Source organism: Megalobrama amblycephala, linkage group LG24 (assembly GCF_018812025.1).
Source record: "Megalobrama amblycephala isolate DHTTF-2021 linkage group LG24, ASM1881202v1, whole genome shotgun sequence".
NCBI classification, from domain to species: Eukaryota; Metazoa; Chordata; class Actinopteri; order Cypriniformes; family Xenocyprididae; genus Megalobrama; species Megalobrama amblycephala.
In genome coordinates, this window is record NC_063067.1 from 22893147 (window position 1) to 22907582 (window position 14436).

The 14436-nt window shown below is 38.2% G+C and overlaps 1 protein-coding gene across 2 annotated transcripts; it reads left to right on the forward strand.

Annotated features, from left to right (window-relative positions):
• Window positions 1–5173: 5173 nt before the first annotated feature.
• vgll4a (vestigial-like family member 4a) lies at window positions 5174–14031 on the forward strand. 2 transcript variants are annotated; one of them, XM_048178760.1, is made up of 5 exons: window positions 5174–5853; window positions 6935–7058; window positions 7176–7407; window positions 11968–12079; window positions 12330–14031. In XM_048178760.1, the coding sequence occupies exons 1-5, from the start codon at window positions 5778–5780 to the stop codon at window positions 12533–12535; spliced, it is 750 nt and encodes a 249-aa protein (XP_048034717.1). In that variant the 5' UTR covers window positions 5174–5777; the 3' UTR covers window positions 12536–14031. The 2 variants fall into 2 exon arrangements, with proteins under 2 accessions (XP_048034717.1, XP_048034718.1); XM_048178761.1 differs by having other exon boundaries at window positions 5180–5853; window positions 7176–7383.
• The last annotated feature ends 405 nt before the right edge of the window (window positions 14032–14436 follow it).

Below are 14436 nucleotides of genomic sequence, written 5' to 3' on the forward strand. Positions count from 1 at the left end.
GTTGGAGTGGGCCCTCACTCTTATAAGGCATTGCAAGCCCAAGGACTTATCATGTCCACTATCCAATGAGAAAGTCTCTGCTTCATAACGAATCTGGGTGAACCAAACAGTCCTGAGGGAGACATGGGGGAGTCAAGGAGATCTGCCTTGTCGGCGTCCTTGATCTCCATTAAATTAAGCCAAAGGTGATGCTCAAGGACCATCAAACTGGCCAGAGCTCGGCCAGTCGCTTGGGCTCCGGACTTAGTGGTGTTCAGGGCGAGGTCAGTCACCCTGCACAGCTCTTTGAAGGCTGCTGGGTCAAGTCCAGACTCATCCAAGACACGGAGGAGTCTGGCCTGGTGGACCTGAAGGACCGTCATTGTATGCAGGGTGGGATCCAGCTTGATCGTTTGCGGTGTACGCTCTGGCCACAAGGGCTGATGTAGTCCTGCATGGCTTAGAGGGATGACTTGCTTTAGTCATCCAGCCAAGGGCTGGCAGAGATGCGTGGTGATGGCGTCCTTCAATGGGAGAAGCCTGGAGTACCCTTTTTTTCTCTGTGCCGTCAACAGAGGTGAGGGCAGACGAAGAGTAATAATGGATGCATACTGAGTAGGAAACATGCCATGACTCTTCGTGAACAGGGTTGGTCGCTGGTGGGGGGCCTGCTGGCCATTCATGAACCATTCATCAAGGTGGCTGCGGGCGGGCTCCTCTGGAGCTGACCACTCTAAGTCCAGCTCTTCTACTACCTTTAGTGAGAATGCGGATGAGCTCTGAGTCCTGCCTGAGGCCTGATTGCATCCGGACTCTTTAGGCAGTGGGGTTGAGTCATCTCGAGAGTTTGCGCAGTCCTCCGCTTCAGAGACAGCCAGAGACATAGTATCGTCAAAGTGTCCTCGGATCCGCCAAATGAAACCATGCCGCTCGCATGAGATGAGGAGGCATTGGTCTTTCGTGGGAGCGAAGAGCACCGGAGACTCGAGAGCAAGGCACGAGTTGCTCGGTCCTGCAGCTCCGCTGTTTCTTCCATCTCGGCTCGAGAGGGAAGAGAATGGGAGAGCGTGCAAGGCGGGATCGCTTTCCTCAAAAAAAATGTATTCGTGAGCACAGCCTCGGCATAGGCTGGGCCCAAGCAAGCGATATACTCAGTGTCCAAAGGAAGCAGGGGAGCCCTACATAAGCCACATTCAAACATGGCTCAAATTTTATCTTTAAAAAAGCGATGAGTCAGCTGCAGTGGCTGAAGTGTGTCGTTAATCTGCTTCTTAAGGCTTGCTTCAATGGCTAGCAGAAAGGCTTCTATCTTCTTCTTCTTCGGAGTCAGCAAAGAGATCTTCATGCTTGATGGAAAGAAATTCTGACGAAAATGGCAATCAGCACAAGTTAAATAGGCAGTCGACCCCACCCATTTTGGTGGGCTAAAATGCCATTTGTCTGTGCAAGTGTATTGATGTGAACAAATCAGGCTTCATTATTTGAAGAAAAACTGAGTTTTCCCCACAAACATCAGTAACTGATGCAATCAGAAGTATACATCAGAAGGTATATCTTGAAAGATAAAGTACAAATTACTGAAATGTATCATCTTATGTAATCAAATCTCAATCAGTGTTTCAAATGTGGAAAAACAATAAAACAACTAGTAAACAATTTCACTTCTATATTTTTTTTACCTCAGTAAAGCTATTCAATGACCATAACTCATTACTAGGAACAATAACTCTAGAGAGGAGCATTTTGATAAATATATGCAGGAAATATTCACAAGTTAGGCTATTACTGCTGTTGTTTAAATGTTTATTTTACCAAAATATAATTCTATTATGAAAAAGTTGATATAAAAACTGCCCTATGTTTGCACAACTATTATTTAAGTATTATTTGATTATTAAATAAATTTGATAAATTAGTTATTAAATAAACTTTGTTTTCATTTTTGGTTTTGGCCGAGTGCAATCTTGAATTTCGGTGCATCACCAGTATAAATGTATTTACACAGGAAATACAATCGCAGGAAACTGAATTTTTTTTTTTTTTTTTTTACAGTTCTTTCCTACGGAGCCCCTAAAGGGACCTTTGCAAAAAATAAAAAATGAAGGAGTTTCATGTGGTCACGAGATACTTTAGCGTGCGCACGAGATACTTTCGCGTGCGCACGAGAAACTTTCGCGTGCTCACGAGATACTTTCGCGTGCGCACGAGAAGAGTATTGCGTGCGCACGAGATACTTTCGCGTGTGCACGAGAAACTTATGTCGTGCGCACGCGTTACAATTTCCGGTTTGTGTATACTATAACCTATTTCATTTGTGCGTCGCTGCCTATGAAGAATGCCAGAGTATGGATGCACATAAACTAATAAAGATCATGAAAATTAAAGAGAAAATGAGAGTGGATGCACATGAACTAATACAGCTGTATTTGCTCAAAATCTGGCTTTCTTAGACCAGATCGTCTAGGATGAATCCAGCTAATTATTCGTTTTAATTAAACGTGCCTTCCTTATATCTAAAGTGCTTTATGTCAATGGCTCTGCTCGCAATAAGCGCTGTTAGAATTGAATGGAGAAAATAAGCATATGTCTCCGCCACCTGTAAGGATGCGTTAAATCCGTTAAAAATAAAGGGCCGTTTGATCTTGTGAAATATGAAATTTTAGTACGCCTACATTTTACAGTTCCAGTACTTTTACATGGGAAAATATAAATATGGCCTACTGCCCTAACGAAATACAAAGTTTCATCATTTTTACTGTACCAATGTTTTTCATGAACCATTAAACGTGGCATTATGACAGTGCACACTGAGCCCATTTCACAGCGCGATTCTTGGATGCCACAAAGTTAAATACGTTAAAATGGACAAACGTCCTTGAAAAATGACGCACTTCCCTAACGAAAGCCACATTTTGAGCACTTTTTACTGTATCAGCCTTATTTATTTATTTAACTTAGCAAAAACAACAATGCACACAACTATTCATATCCCGGCCGTCACAGAGAATGCTTTAGGCTAAAGCAGACAGACATAAGGCCGTGATATAAACTGCCCTACGAAAGCCACATTTCAGCAAATAGATCGTTATTAATTTATGCACATCCATACTCGCATTTTCTGCATATTTTTGAGCAAATGGATCTTTAATAATTAATGCGTGTCCATACTATTTTCTTCTTTAATAATGATCTATTTGCTCAAAATTATAAAGAAGAAGATAGTATGGATGCGCATGAATTATTAAAGATCTTTTGCTCAAAATTATGCAGAAAATGCTAGAATGGATATGCATACATTAATAAAAATATATTTGCTCAAAATTGAAAATGCGAGTAGCCTATGAATTAATTAATAATGATCTATTTGTTCAAAATTATGAAGAAAATGCGACTATGGATGTGCATAAATTAATAACGATCTATTTGCTCAAACTTATGCAGAAAATGCGAGTATGCATGAATAGGCTAAATAAAGATCTATTTGCTCAAAATTATAAAGAAGAAGATGGTATGGACGCGCATGAATTATTAACGATCTATTTGCTCAAAAATATGCAGAAAATGCGAGTATGGATGAATTAATAAAGATCTATTTGCTCAAAATTATAAAGAAAATGCGAGTATGAAATAATAAAGATCTATTTGCTCAAATTATGCAGAAAATGCGAGTATGGATGTGCATAAATTAATAACGATCTATTTGCTGAAATGTGGCTTTCGTAGGGCAGTTTATATCACGTCTGTCTGCTTTAAAGCATTCTCTGTGACGGCCGGGTTATGAATTGTGTGCATTGTTCTTTTTGCCAAGTTAAAAAAAAATAAAAATAAATAAGGCTGATACAGTAAAAAGTGCTCAACGTGGCTTTCGTTAGGGAAGTGCGTCATTTTTCAAGGACTTTTGTCCATTTTAACATATTTAACTTTGTGGCATCCAAGAATCGCGCTGTGAAATGGGCTCAGTGTGGACTGTCATAATACCACGTTTAATGGTTCATGAAAAAACATTGGTACAGTAAAAATGATGAAACTTTGTATTTCGTTAGGGCAGTAGGCCATATTTATATTTTCCCATGTAAAAGTACTGGAACTGTAAAATGTAGGCGTACTAAAATTTCATATTTCACAAGATCAAACGGCCCTTTATTTTTAACGGATTTAACGCATCCTTACAGGTGGCGGAGACATGCTTATTTTCTCCATTCAATTCTAACAGCGCTTATTGCGAGCAGAGCCATTGACATAAAGTAGATATAAGGAAGGCACGTTTAATTAAAACGAATAATTAGCTGGATTCATCCTAGACGATCTGGTCTAAAGCCAGATTTTGAGCAAATACAGCTGTATTAGTTCATGTGCATCCACTCTCATTTTCTCTTTAATTTTCATGATCTTTATTAGTTTATGTGCATCCATACTCTGGCATTCTTCATAGGCAGTGACGCACAAATGAAATAGGTTATAGTATACACAAACCGGAAATTGTAACGCGTGCGCACGACATAAGTTTCTCGTGCGCACGCGAAAGTATCTCGTGAGCATGCGAAAGTTTCTCGTGAGCACGCGAAACTCCGTCATTTTTTTATTTTTGCAAAGGTCCCTTTAGGGGCTCCGTACTTTCCTTTCCTTTATGTACGAACATATAAATGAACAGGTTTAATGCAAGTCAAAAACATAATTTAATCTGCATTTCAACCTAACAAATTACATCAAAGAAATGAATATAATTTTGTTAGTTATATAAAGTAGAAGTGATTTTTGTGGGTTAGATAAAGTAGAAATAGATTACAATTCAGGTTACTACTTCTTTTCCCAGTGTACGTTTTACTCATGGTTTTACTGCCACCCTAGGATTTTTAAGGTCCCCTTATGGCGACCTGATCCACCCGATTCCTGGCCACATCAATGTCCATGACCACTGGTTCTTTGGTGAGTTGTAAGGAATACTGAGTCCAACTGCTTTTAATTTAAGCAGATAATCGTTTGTTTTACTCCAGTTTTAATTCCAGTCACGCTGCCACCATAGGGCTGCCACTCAGTCCTGCTGGGGGCGCTTGTTAGTGACGTCAACGCATACTGTCGCGAGAGTTTCGCATGAAACGGTTACCCTTTCCAAAGAATACTTTGCCCTTTCAGAAGAGCAGATAGATGGCGCTGTCACCATAGACATATGTCTATAGTTGTCACATGGTACGTAGAGCTTTTCTCAGCGCGTGTTCAGGATGGGCCAATAGCAGTCGTCTTTGATGACTGCATAACTATTTTAAACAGTTTCATTGAGATTGGTGTCACAACTATGACAAAAAATGTAAAATATAACTCGTAATATATATAAATAAACCAACCTTTGTGATAAACAACATTTAAATATTGAGTTTTGGGAAAAGAAAAATGAACAGGTTTTTTTTCTCAGGCGGAAACGCACGGGACTCCTGTCGAGCAGCTGTAGCAGTATACTCGCATATTACAGTCACAACACGACAATTAATAATCACCTGACTGCTTTATTTACCTTTTATACATGCAACAGTCCGTGCTTGACGAGTATGAGTTAGTATTTTGTATTTAAGTCACTAAAGTAAACTTCAGACTGACAGGTTAGCGTGTAACTTGCAGCCCGAGCTCATAGCTAGCCCAGAATGCTAAAAACAACGTAAACTTATTATTATTTTCACATCTTACCATTAGTAATTGTAAGCTTCCTTATGTTTCTCCTTCTGAAAGATCGACACATTCGGCTCTATAGATGAGCTGGATTAACCGATAATAATTCTGCTTTAAATGTGGATGTTTGTGATAAAATGGATATTTTGATTAATCGATTCACCAATAAAATGAACAATAACATCAGCAGGCTGCATTGTAATCCGTATGAGGGTAAGTAACAGCATTCACAACTCTTAAACCCAATACATATTTAATACTTGATTATGGAGTAATACTAATCATTCAGCACCATTGTGAACAGTAGGGTCCAAAAGTCGGAGGCACTAATGAAAATGCCTCTGTTAGTAAAACAGGCCAGTTTCTTAGAAATGTAATCTTGGTGTTCATGTTAGTTTCATATGGTTTTGAAAAACATAAATACAATTTTTTTTAGAAACATTTAATTTCATGACTAGTATAAAGTCAAGTAAAAGTAATAACATTTGCCTTACACAGTGAATACAAGTGAGTACAGCTTTAAAAATGTAAAAAAAAAAATGGTAAAGCCTATTTTTACAACAAAAAACAAAAACAAAACAAATTAATAATTCATAAATCTCTACATTGTTTAGCCTGAGCTAAACCTTGCTGTGATTTTCTGATATTTTCTTTTCAAGAGTCTCAGCCTTTTAATGAAGTTTTCTTCAATATTAAATCAGGACAGTGTATATATATATATATATATATATATATATATATATATATATAAATTTTACTTAATGTATTCAAAAATACACATTTTTCATAAATAAGATGTACATTTAAGTCAATGTGAGTTGAATTTTTTAGTCTAAGAGTAAATATTTTGGTTGCATTTTATTTTACAGTATGTGCACTTACATGTACTTACCTAAGAAAGTACTGGGTAATATAAGGGAACTACATGGGTAAAGGTTAGGTTTAGGAATAGGTTCAGGTACCTAGTTATTACTCAGTTATTGTAATAACTAAAATAAGTACATAGTATGTACATGGGGAACAGGACTGTAAAATAAAGTGCTACCAATATTTTTTACTGTTGACCTTTTGACCCTACTCTATACCGAAGTATAAGATTTGTAATAAAATGTTTGCACATTAACAATTAAAGTTCATTGATTTTCTAGTCTGACTTCATATTAGAGCATGATGGTGATCTAATGTCTTTGTGGTTGATTTTAAGCATTATTAGTATTATGACTGTCAGTAATGATTGTGCCTTAACTCAGGCTTCACGATGTTTGATATGAATTTGAATCTGATTTATTGACAGATGACTCAGGGGCATCTGGGGTTTTGCTGAACTCAGGCTGTCAACCCGTGAGCCCAACCAAGAGAAAACACCATGAAAACGAAGACTCTGATGAAGAGCACATGAACAAAATGAGATCACATCTGTATGTCTGCTGCAGTTCTGTTATTGACACTGCAGACAATTTTTCTATAGAATTGTTAAATCATTTAACGTTTTTTTTTTTTGCACAGTATGTTTTTTTTTCTCGTGATTTTTTTAGGAGAAATCCAAATGGAGAGGCTGTAAATCAGGAGTCATGGAATTACAGTTCATTTGGACAGGCGTCTCTGAGCACTCTCCATAGCCGTCATGTATTCGCACCTTTCCCCATTTTTGCAGTGGATCAACCCATCGAGATGACCAAACACAGCTCAGATCCTACTAGGAGCATGCTTCTTATTCCTGGATCCGGCACAAAACCACAGCAGGTCAGACTTACACAGTCTGAAATAGTAAGAGTTTTTCTTTAAAACTTTAGCCGCTTTTCCACCATAGAGCCAAACCATTCTCATTTCGTAAGGGTCAATGACAAATAAAGCTTCAAAAAGGTATTTCTAAAAAATCCTTTTAAAATTGACGTAATGCATATTTTTGAGTCAGGAACAGTGTTTAAACAAGTTTCAGTTGTGAAATAACATTTCAAAGTGTTTAAAATCTATTATTATTGCTTTCTAGTGGCCAGATATTTAGTATCTTTAGCATCCGATTTTACTTTTAAAGACAGAAAAATAATCACATACCAGAAAATGCATTCAATATAATAATTAATCACAATCTAGTTTTCAGCCATTTATTCACTTTGACCTATTATTTGTTGGTTGGTTTAAGTCAAGAGTTTACATGGTTGCACCACTTGATTAATATCAGTTGTGCCACCTGACAACATTAACAATGACAGGGATATGCTGAATACTGGATTTTTCAATTCAATTGCATATAAAATACAAATATGTGTTTTATTCAATAGTCTCTATTGAAGTAAAAGTAGTAACTTGATCAAAAACAGAATAAATCACATGACGTCACATTCAGCTACAGTGCAGTAGAATAATCTTGGTTAGATTCACTGTAATGTTTGAACAACAACAAAGTCATGTTTTATATTGATACAAAAACAATTATCAGATTTAGTCAGCTGAGAATTTTGAATTAAAATATTAAGAAATAAATGCATTCATCAAAATGTTTAAAGCATTAAATGCATAACAGCTTTAATGGAACACTATATAATACCTATTAAACAAGATTCATTGAGTCTCTTTTCTTTATGCAAGATATGCTTCTCTTGCAGCCGGATCATTTTTAATGCTTTAGTTCTCAGTCCCACTCGGTCATTAATTACTCACCCTCATGTCGTCCAACACCTGTAAGACCTTCATTCATCTTCAGAACACAAATTAAGATATTTTTGATGAAATCCGATGGCTCAGTAAGAACTCCATTGCCAGCAAGACACTTAACAATTTCAGATGCTCAGAAAGCTACTAAAGACATATTTAAATCAGTTCATGTGACTACAGTGGTTCAATCTTAATATTATGAAGCGTCGAGAGTACTTTTTGTGTGTCAAAAAAACAAAATAACGACTTTATTCAACAGTATCTAGTGATGGGCGATTTCAAAACACTGCTTTATGAATCTTTTGTTTCGAATCAGTGGTTTGGAGTGTGTATCAAACTGCCAAAGTCATGTGATTTCAGTAAACAAGGTTTTGTTAAAGGTGCTTTATGTAAGTTTTTGACTGTACTAAAGCATAAAAATACCATAATATGTTTGCAGATATTTATTAAACATGCTGAGTTCACATACTTGTTTCTCTGAAAACCATTGCTACAGCCAGTTATTTTACTTTGAAATTTGCGTTCCATGTCGGAATTTCTCTTTTTGTTTTGGTCTGTGCAAGACCGCACGTTGCCAATTTACCCAATAGTATTTCGCCACCCTGGGTTGCCAGTTGGCGGAAAACACATGCAGCGAATTGCAGCCATGGAAGCCAGCGAACAAACTGGGTCAGAGATTGCAGATTCTACCCGACCTAAAAAGCCTCAGCATTTATCTAAAAATCTCTATGAATGGGAGCATATTAAAACACGATATCAACTCATCATAAATCAATAAATCAACTAATTATCTTACAGCATGTAAGTCTACTTGCCTTCCAATGTCAGTTGAGCTCGCTCCTGTTGCGTGTCTCTAAACTGGCAACCCGCGAGACCGTCAAGTCTGAGGAGGAGGGGCCGGGGCAAACAATATTTTGAATTTGGACTGCAGTACCCATTTCAGCCACTAGCTTTCATTCTTACATAGAGCACCTTGGACCCACTTTATATTAAGTGTCCTTAACTACTATGTACTATGTTTTAATTAATCATTTGATACAATGCACTTATTGTGTACATGTATGTTTTTACATTGTACTTATATTTTAAAAACACCTGCAAGTAATTACGTCTGTAATTAACTTCTGTAATTACATTTATAATTACAATGTTGACCCATCCCTTACACCTTACCCCCACCCTTAAACCTACCCACTCCACCAAACCTATCCCTAACCTTACCCGTATCCACCTCAATAGCAGCACAAGTGTTTTGCAATTCAATATGAACCCAATAAGTACATTGTACTTATTTTTTGATTTAAGTACATAGTAGTTAAGGCCACCTAATATAAAGTGGGACCAGCACCTTTAAGTAATAACAGGGGTGTGATTCTTCCGGAAAAATCCGGAAATCCGGCTTTTCCGACCTGAAAATGATGCTCTCGTAAATCATGCAAAAAAACAAAAAACAAAACAAAAAAAAAAACAAAGGGGGAGGGGGTCAGGGTTGCGGCGTTTGCAATGGGTCGAGTATTGGTAAACATAATGACCGCTCACCGCTGTCAACGTTTTTTGTGCCTCTGATTCATGTCGTCATGTCACTCCGCAAGTAGTCCAATCATTTGTCACGATTGAAGTTCAAAGTGTACGCGCACCGTTATGAATGCGCACACAGTGAGGAAAAAAAAATCGCGCCGCATGATCTCGCAAAGCAACGTGCAGAGAGACCAGACAGACAGTGTACAGACTAGTGAGTTTTTGTGACAATTGTGAGGGAAATACACAATTTATACCCATAAACTGTGTAGTCAACCGTTCTCCCTCCCATCTGCACCGTGTGAATTGTGAACGCAGGCAGGTCAGTGAGTTACAGGGCGCTCCGTGTCTCCGTCCAGTTTAGGCTAGTAACTAATAGGCCTATGCTGTTATATAGTTTATAGGGTGTGACGAGCGGGACTAAATTGTGACGAGATTTCTCGTCGAGGCGAAAAGTAGTCTAATGATGTTGCCATGACAGAGTGTTAGGATGATTAGGAAAGAATATGCCACCGCTACGTTTACATTACGCCTCAACTGTTGTTTTGCTTTGTATTTAAATAAAAAACATTTAATTCAGTTGGATAACGGTCGCCGCCGCTCCACATTCACAGAGTACGCGCGATCACGAAAGTGAAAGTAAACGCGAGGGCGCATTCAAACGCGATTTCAATACCCCGCATTTAAAAGCGGCTCCCTGATGAATACAGATATCTCTCAATATGAAAGCTATTTTAGGCTGGGCAGTGTAGTTGTAACCATCTCTTAGCTCTGTATCAAAGAAAAATTTGGTCTTATTTGCACTTTGAATATTGAGAGAGTGCGATTATGGTTGCATTTATTGTAAAGTGTTACCATAAAAATGAATAACAGTTTTCTCTTAATCTTATTAAGCACAAACAGTAAGGTTTCATTTATTAACATTAGTTAATGCACTGTGAACTGTCATGAACTAACAATGAATGACTATTTTTATTAACTAACATAAACAAAGATTAATAAATACTGCAGCAAAGATATTGCTCATTGTTAGTTGATGTTGGTTAATACATTAATGTTAATAAATGAGATCTTATTGTAAAGTTACCATTTTTATTTATACTGTTTTTATTTCTATGATCAGTTTGTGGAAAGGAGTTCAGTTAGGAGGTCAAAAGTTGTAGAAGCTCATAAATCATGTACAGTAAGGCCTAAAGAGACTGAAATCATACAGAAGAGAAGTCAGTCAGTTGAGTTTGTGGCAAAACCTTTTACAGTACTTGAGTATTGTCCTTTACCGCATATGATAATTCATACTCAGAAAGTAGAACTGAAATGACATTCATTACAAGATGATTAGTTAAAACATTTCAAATACACCTGCAGAATATTTTTTCTAGTCGTGTATTTCGCCATCTTGTCTCGTCTCGTGAACTCAATCTCGTCTCGTCTCGTGAGATACCTGTCTCGTCACACCCCTAATAGTTTATATAGAATTAAGTTAGCATTAGCAGAGTTGTCTGTTTTGCAGCACTGAGCAGTTATTTTACATAACTTTATCATAAAAAAACAGTACAAAAGCAAGCCACGCCCCTCCCCATAACAAAGCCCCGCCCCCATGGTAAGTGCACCGTATAGTTTCCTGCTTTTTTGTCCTTTGCCAATCACACCTATGTAATAAGTGTTTCGAAATTTCAATGGTTCAACACTGTGGGGCGTGACGTTGGCAGTTTGATACACACTCCGAACTACTGATTCCAGACAAAGCTGCTTTGTACAATCTGTATTGCATAAAGTGCTATATAAATAAAGGTGACTTCACAAAAGTATGTAATGTAATACATGGTAACGCAAGAGTTTACAGATGATTTGAGATGTAAATAGCGACTGTGTTATGGCGGATGATCAGATATTTATTTTCATTTTATTATTAATTTGTGTTCACGTCACTCAAATAGCATGCTTGGCCAGCTACAGAGAAACTGGCAACCAGGCAACAGACCAATCCTGTGACGCCACTACACGCATTTTACCAGCTGAGAATTCTGGGCCTAGAATGGTTTGTAATCGTGCCGTGCTGAAGTGCCCGACAGTGGAAAGGCGACTATTGATTCTCAATCAGTGACTTCACTGTTATAGCACATGTTGTTGAATGTTTGTCATGTTTCCAAACAGAACCGTCCATCTGTAATCACCTGTGCCCCTGCCAGCAACCGGCCTTGCAGTCTTTCCAGCTGCCACATGTCTCCTAACAGCTGCACATCTGGATCCACCAACAAGACCAACGGTAGTTCACCTTTGAATGATTGCATAATCAGAAGTGTGTGTTTGGTCTGAGTAGCACATCATTACTTGCCGATGTGGTTATTCACATTACAATAACATTACAATGACTTCTCTTTATTCATTTGTAGGTGATTTAATTTAAATTAATTAATACATTTATTATTGGTTCTTGAAATGGCTTTAAGTCTCCCATAATTGATTTAGTGTTGAGGTTATATGATCATGTCATCTCTTGGTTTTCTCTTTCTCAGCAAACCCTGAGTGTGACCCTGTGATTGAGGAGCACTTCCGCCGCAGTCTGGGGCAGATCTACGAGGAGCCCGTGCCTGTCTCTAACTCAGTGTCCATCACAGGCTCAGTGGATGACCACTTCACTAAAGCACTGGGGGACGCCTGGCTACAGATCAAAGCCAAGGGCAGTGGCGGTACAGCACCGAACCATGAGGGGCGATGTTAGCCCTGTTCATGTTAGCTCACTTCAGAGGTGTAGTCAAGACCCAGACCATGACTGGACTAAGATTGCAGCATTCATTTCAGTAATATTAAACAGCTGTCTTATTGGAAATAGGATTTTTTCTATGTGTATTAAAGAGTTAAGCCTAAAATATACATATGTTGCTGGTCCACGTCCTGCCCGTTGCACAGCATGTGAGTTCCAAATTGAGTTATCCTTCACAGCTTGTTAAGCTATAAATAACTTTTTAATATAAAACAAGTCATGCTCTTTAAATTTTCCACATCTCTTTATCTAATGTGTGAATAACTGTAAGCAGTACTGCCAACAGAAATACGTGAAGATATAAACAATATAACAAAATCTCTATGCTAAGTCAGAGGAAACCTGACGTGAAAAAAGTTTGATTGTTGACTTATCTCTTGTTCAATGAAGTCAAATAAATGAAAAGGTGTTAAAACAACTGTTAAATATTACTGAAATGAATGCTGCAATAAATTCAGCACCTTGATTCATTAAGAATGTACTGCCTGGTTCTTGAACAGACAGGCCTGGTCTGGATCTCAGAGATAGATCTCGTTCTGAATCTGGTCTTGTAGGGTCTAAACTTGGTTTGGTCTCTAGGGGTCTAGTCTGGATCTGGGGCCTCATTTATAAAGTGTGTGTACGCACAGATTTGATCTTAGAGTGCGCGTATGCATGCCACGCCAACGGTCATATTTATAAAAAGTCTGTGACGTGGAAAAGTGCTTAGCGCCACGTCAGTGTCTGATCAGACGTATGTAGTTTTCCTTGTCAGTGTACTGCAGGGTTTAGGAAATCTAGGCTAATATTGCAGCTCGCCATTCTAGATTAAAGGATTTGGACGATTACTGGTGATTTTTTTTAAATGTGAATGACATTAATTAGGCGAGAAAACTGAAATGCGCATTTTCTATGCGTACGTTCATTCTATGTATCACACGTACACACAGTTGAGAAATGATGGTAAGGTCAAATGTTGGGCTGTTTCTACACAACATTTTATAAATGAGGCCAGAGGTCTTGAATGGTCTAATCTTGGTCTGGGTCTCAGTCTTTAGGGGTCTAGTCTGGATCTGGGTCTTAAAGGGTCTGGGGCCTCATGTATATTTCATCCTAAAAGTGTGTGTATGCACAAAAGCTAGATTGCTGCAGAAGTTGTACAGTACTGTGTAGGGCTGCACGATTTATCGCGATAAAGTATGGCAAAGGCTGCGATTATTTTATGCGCACCTTGTCAGAGCTGTACGGCTCTGTGTTCAGTTGTAAATGCTTCTCCATCTGAAAGCCAGAGGGCACTCTTGCGCAGAAACTCAAATGCCCTGCCACAGAAGAAGATAACATAAATCATATCTCTGTAGCTGAATAAACAGAAGATTGAAATGCTTCGATTAATTAAACATGACTAATAAACACACGGCTGCCTTATTCTGTGTAAGAAGCCACATCTCACAGAAGGATGCTAAACTCGTTATGAAGTGAGTTTGGAGTAAAAACACATTATTAAATGTTGTCTTTTGTTGGGCAAGATGTTAATAAATGCTTCTCGTGTCTGAAAAGAAGTTTGACGCGTGTTGCTTTTTCAAATGTACATTATAAGCGACTCAAACCCGTAGTGCTTTCAGATGGATTAGCATTTGGAGCCATACTTCATTGACAAGCTGCGCATAAAAAACAATCGCAGCCTTTGCGATTTCATAATCGCACTAAGAATCGCGTTTAAGCGATAATCGCGTTCAAGGTTAATGTTATTTTTCGTATCGTGCAGCCCTAGTACTGTGTCATCGGACTTATTCAAACCGGCCAATTGACCAGTCAATCAACGAATGAGTCCTTTGTGTGGTTTCTGTCATTGTACCGTCTATGTTGCTACACCATCTGCT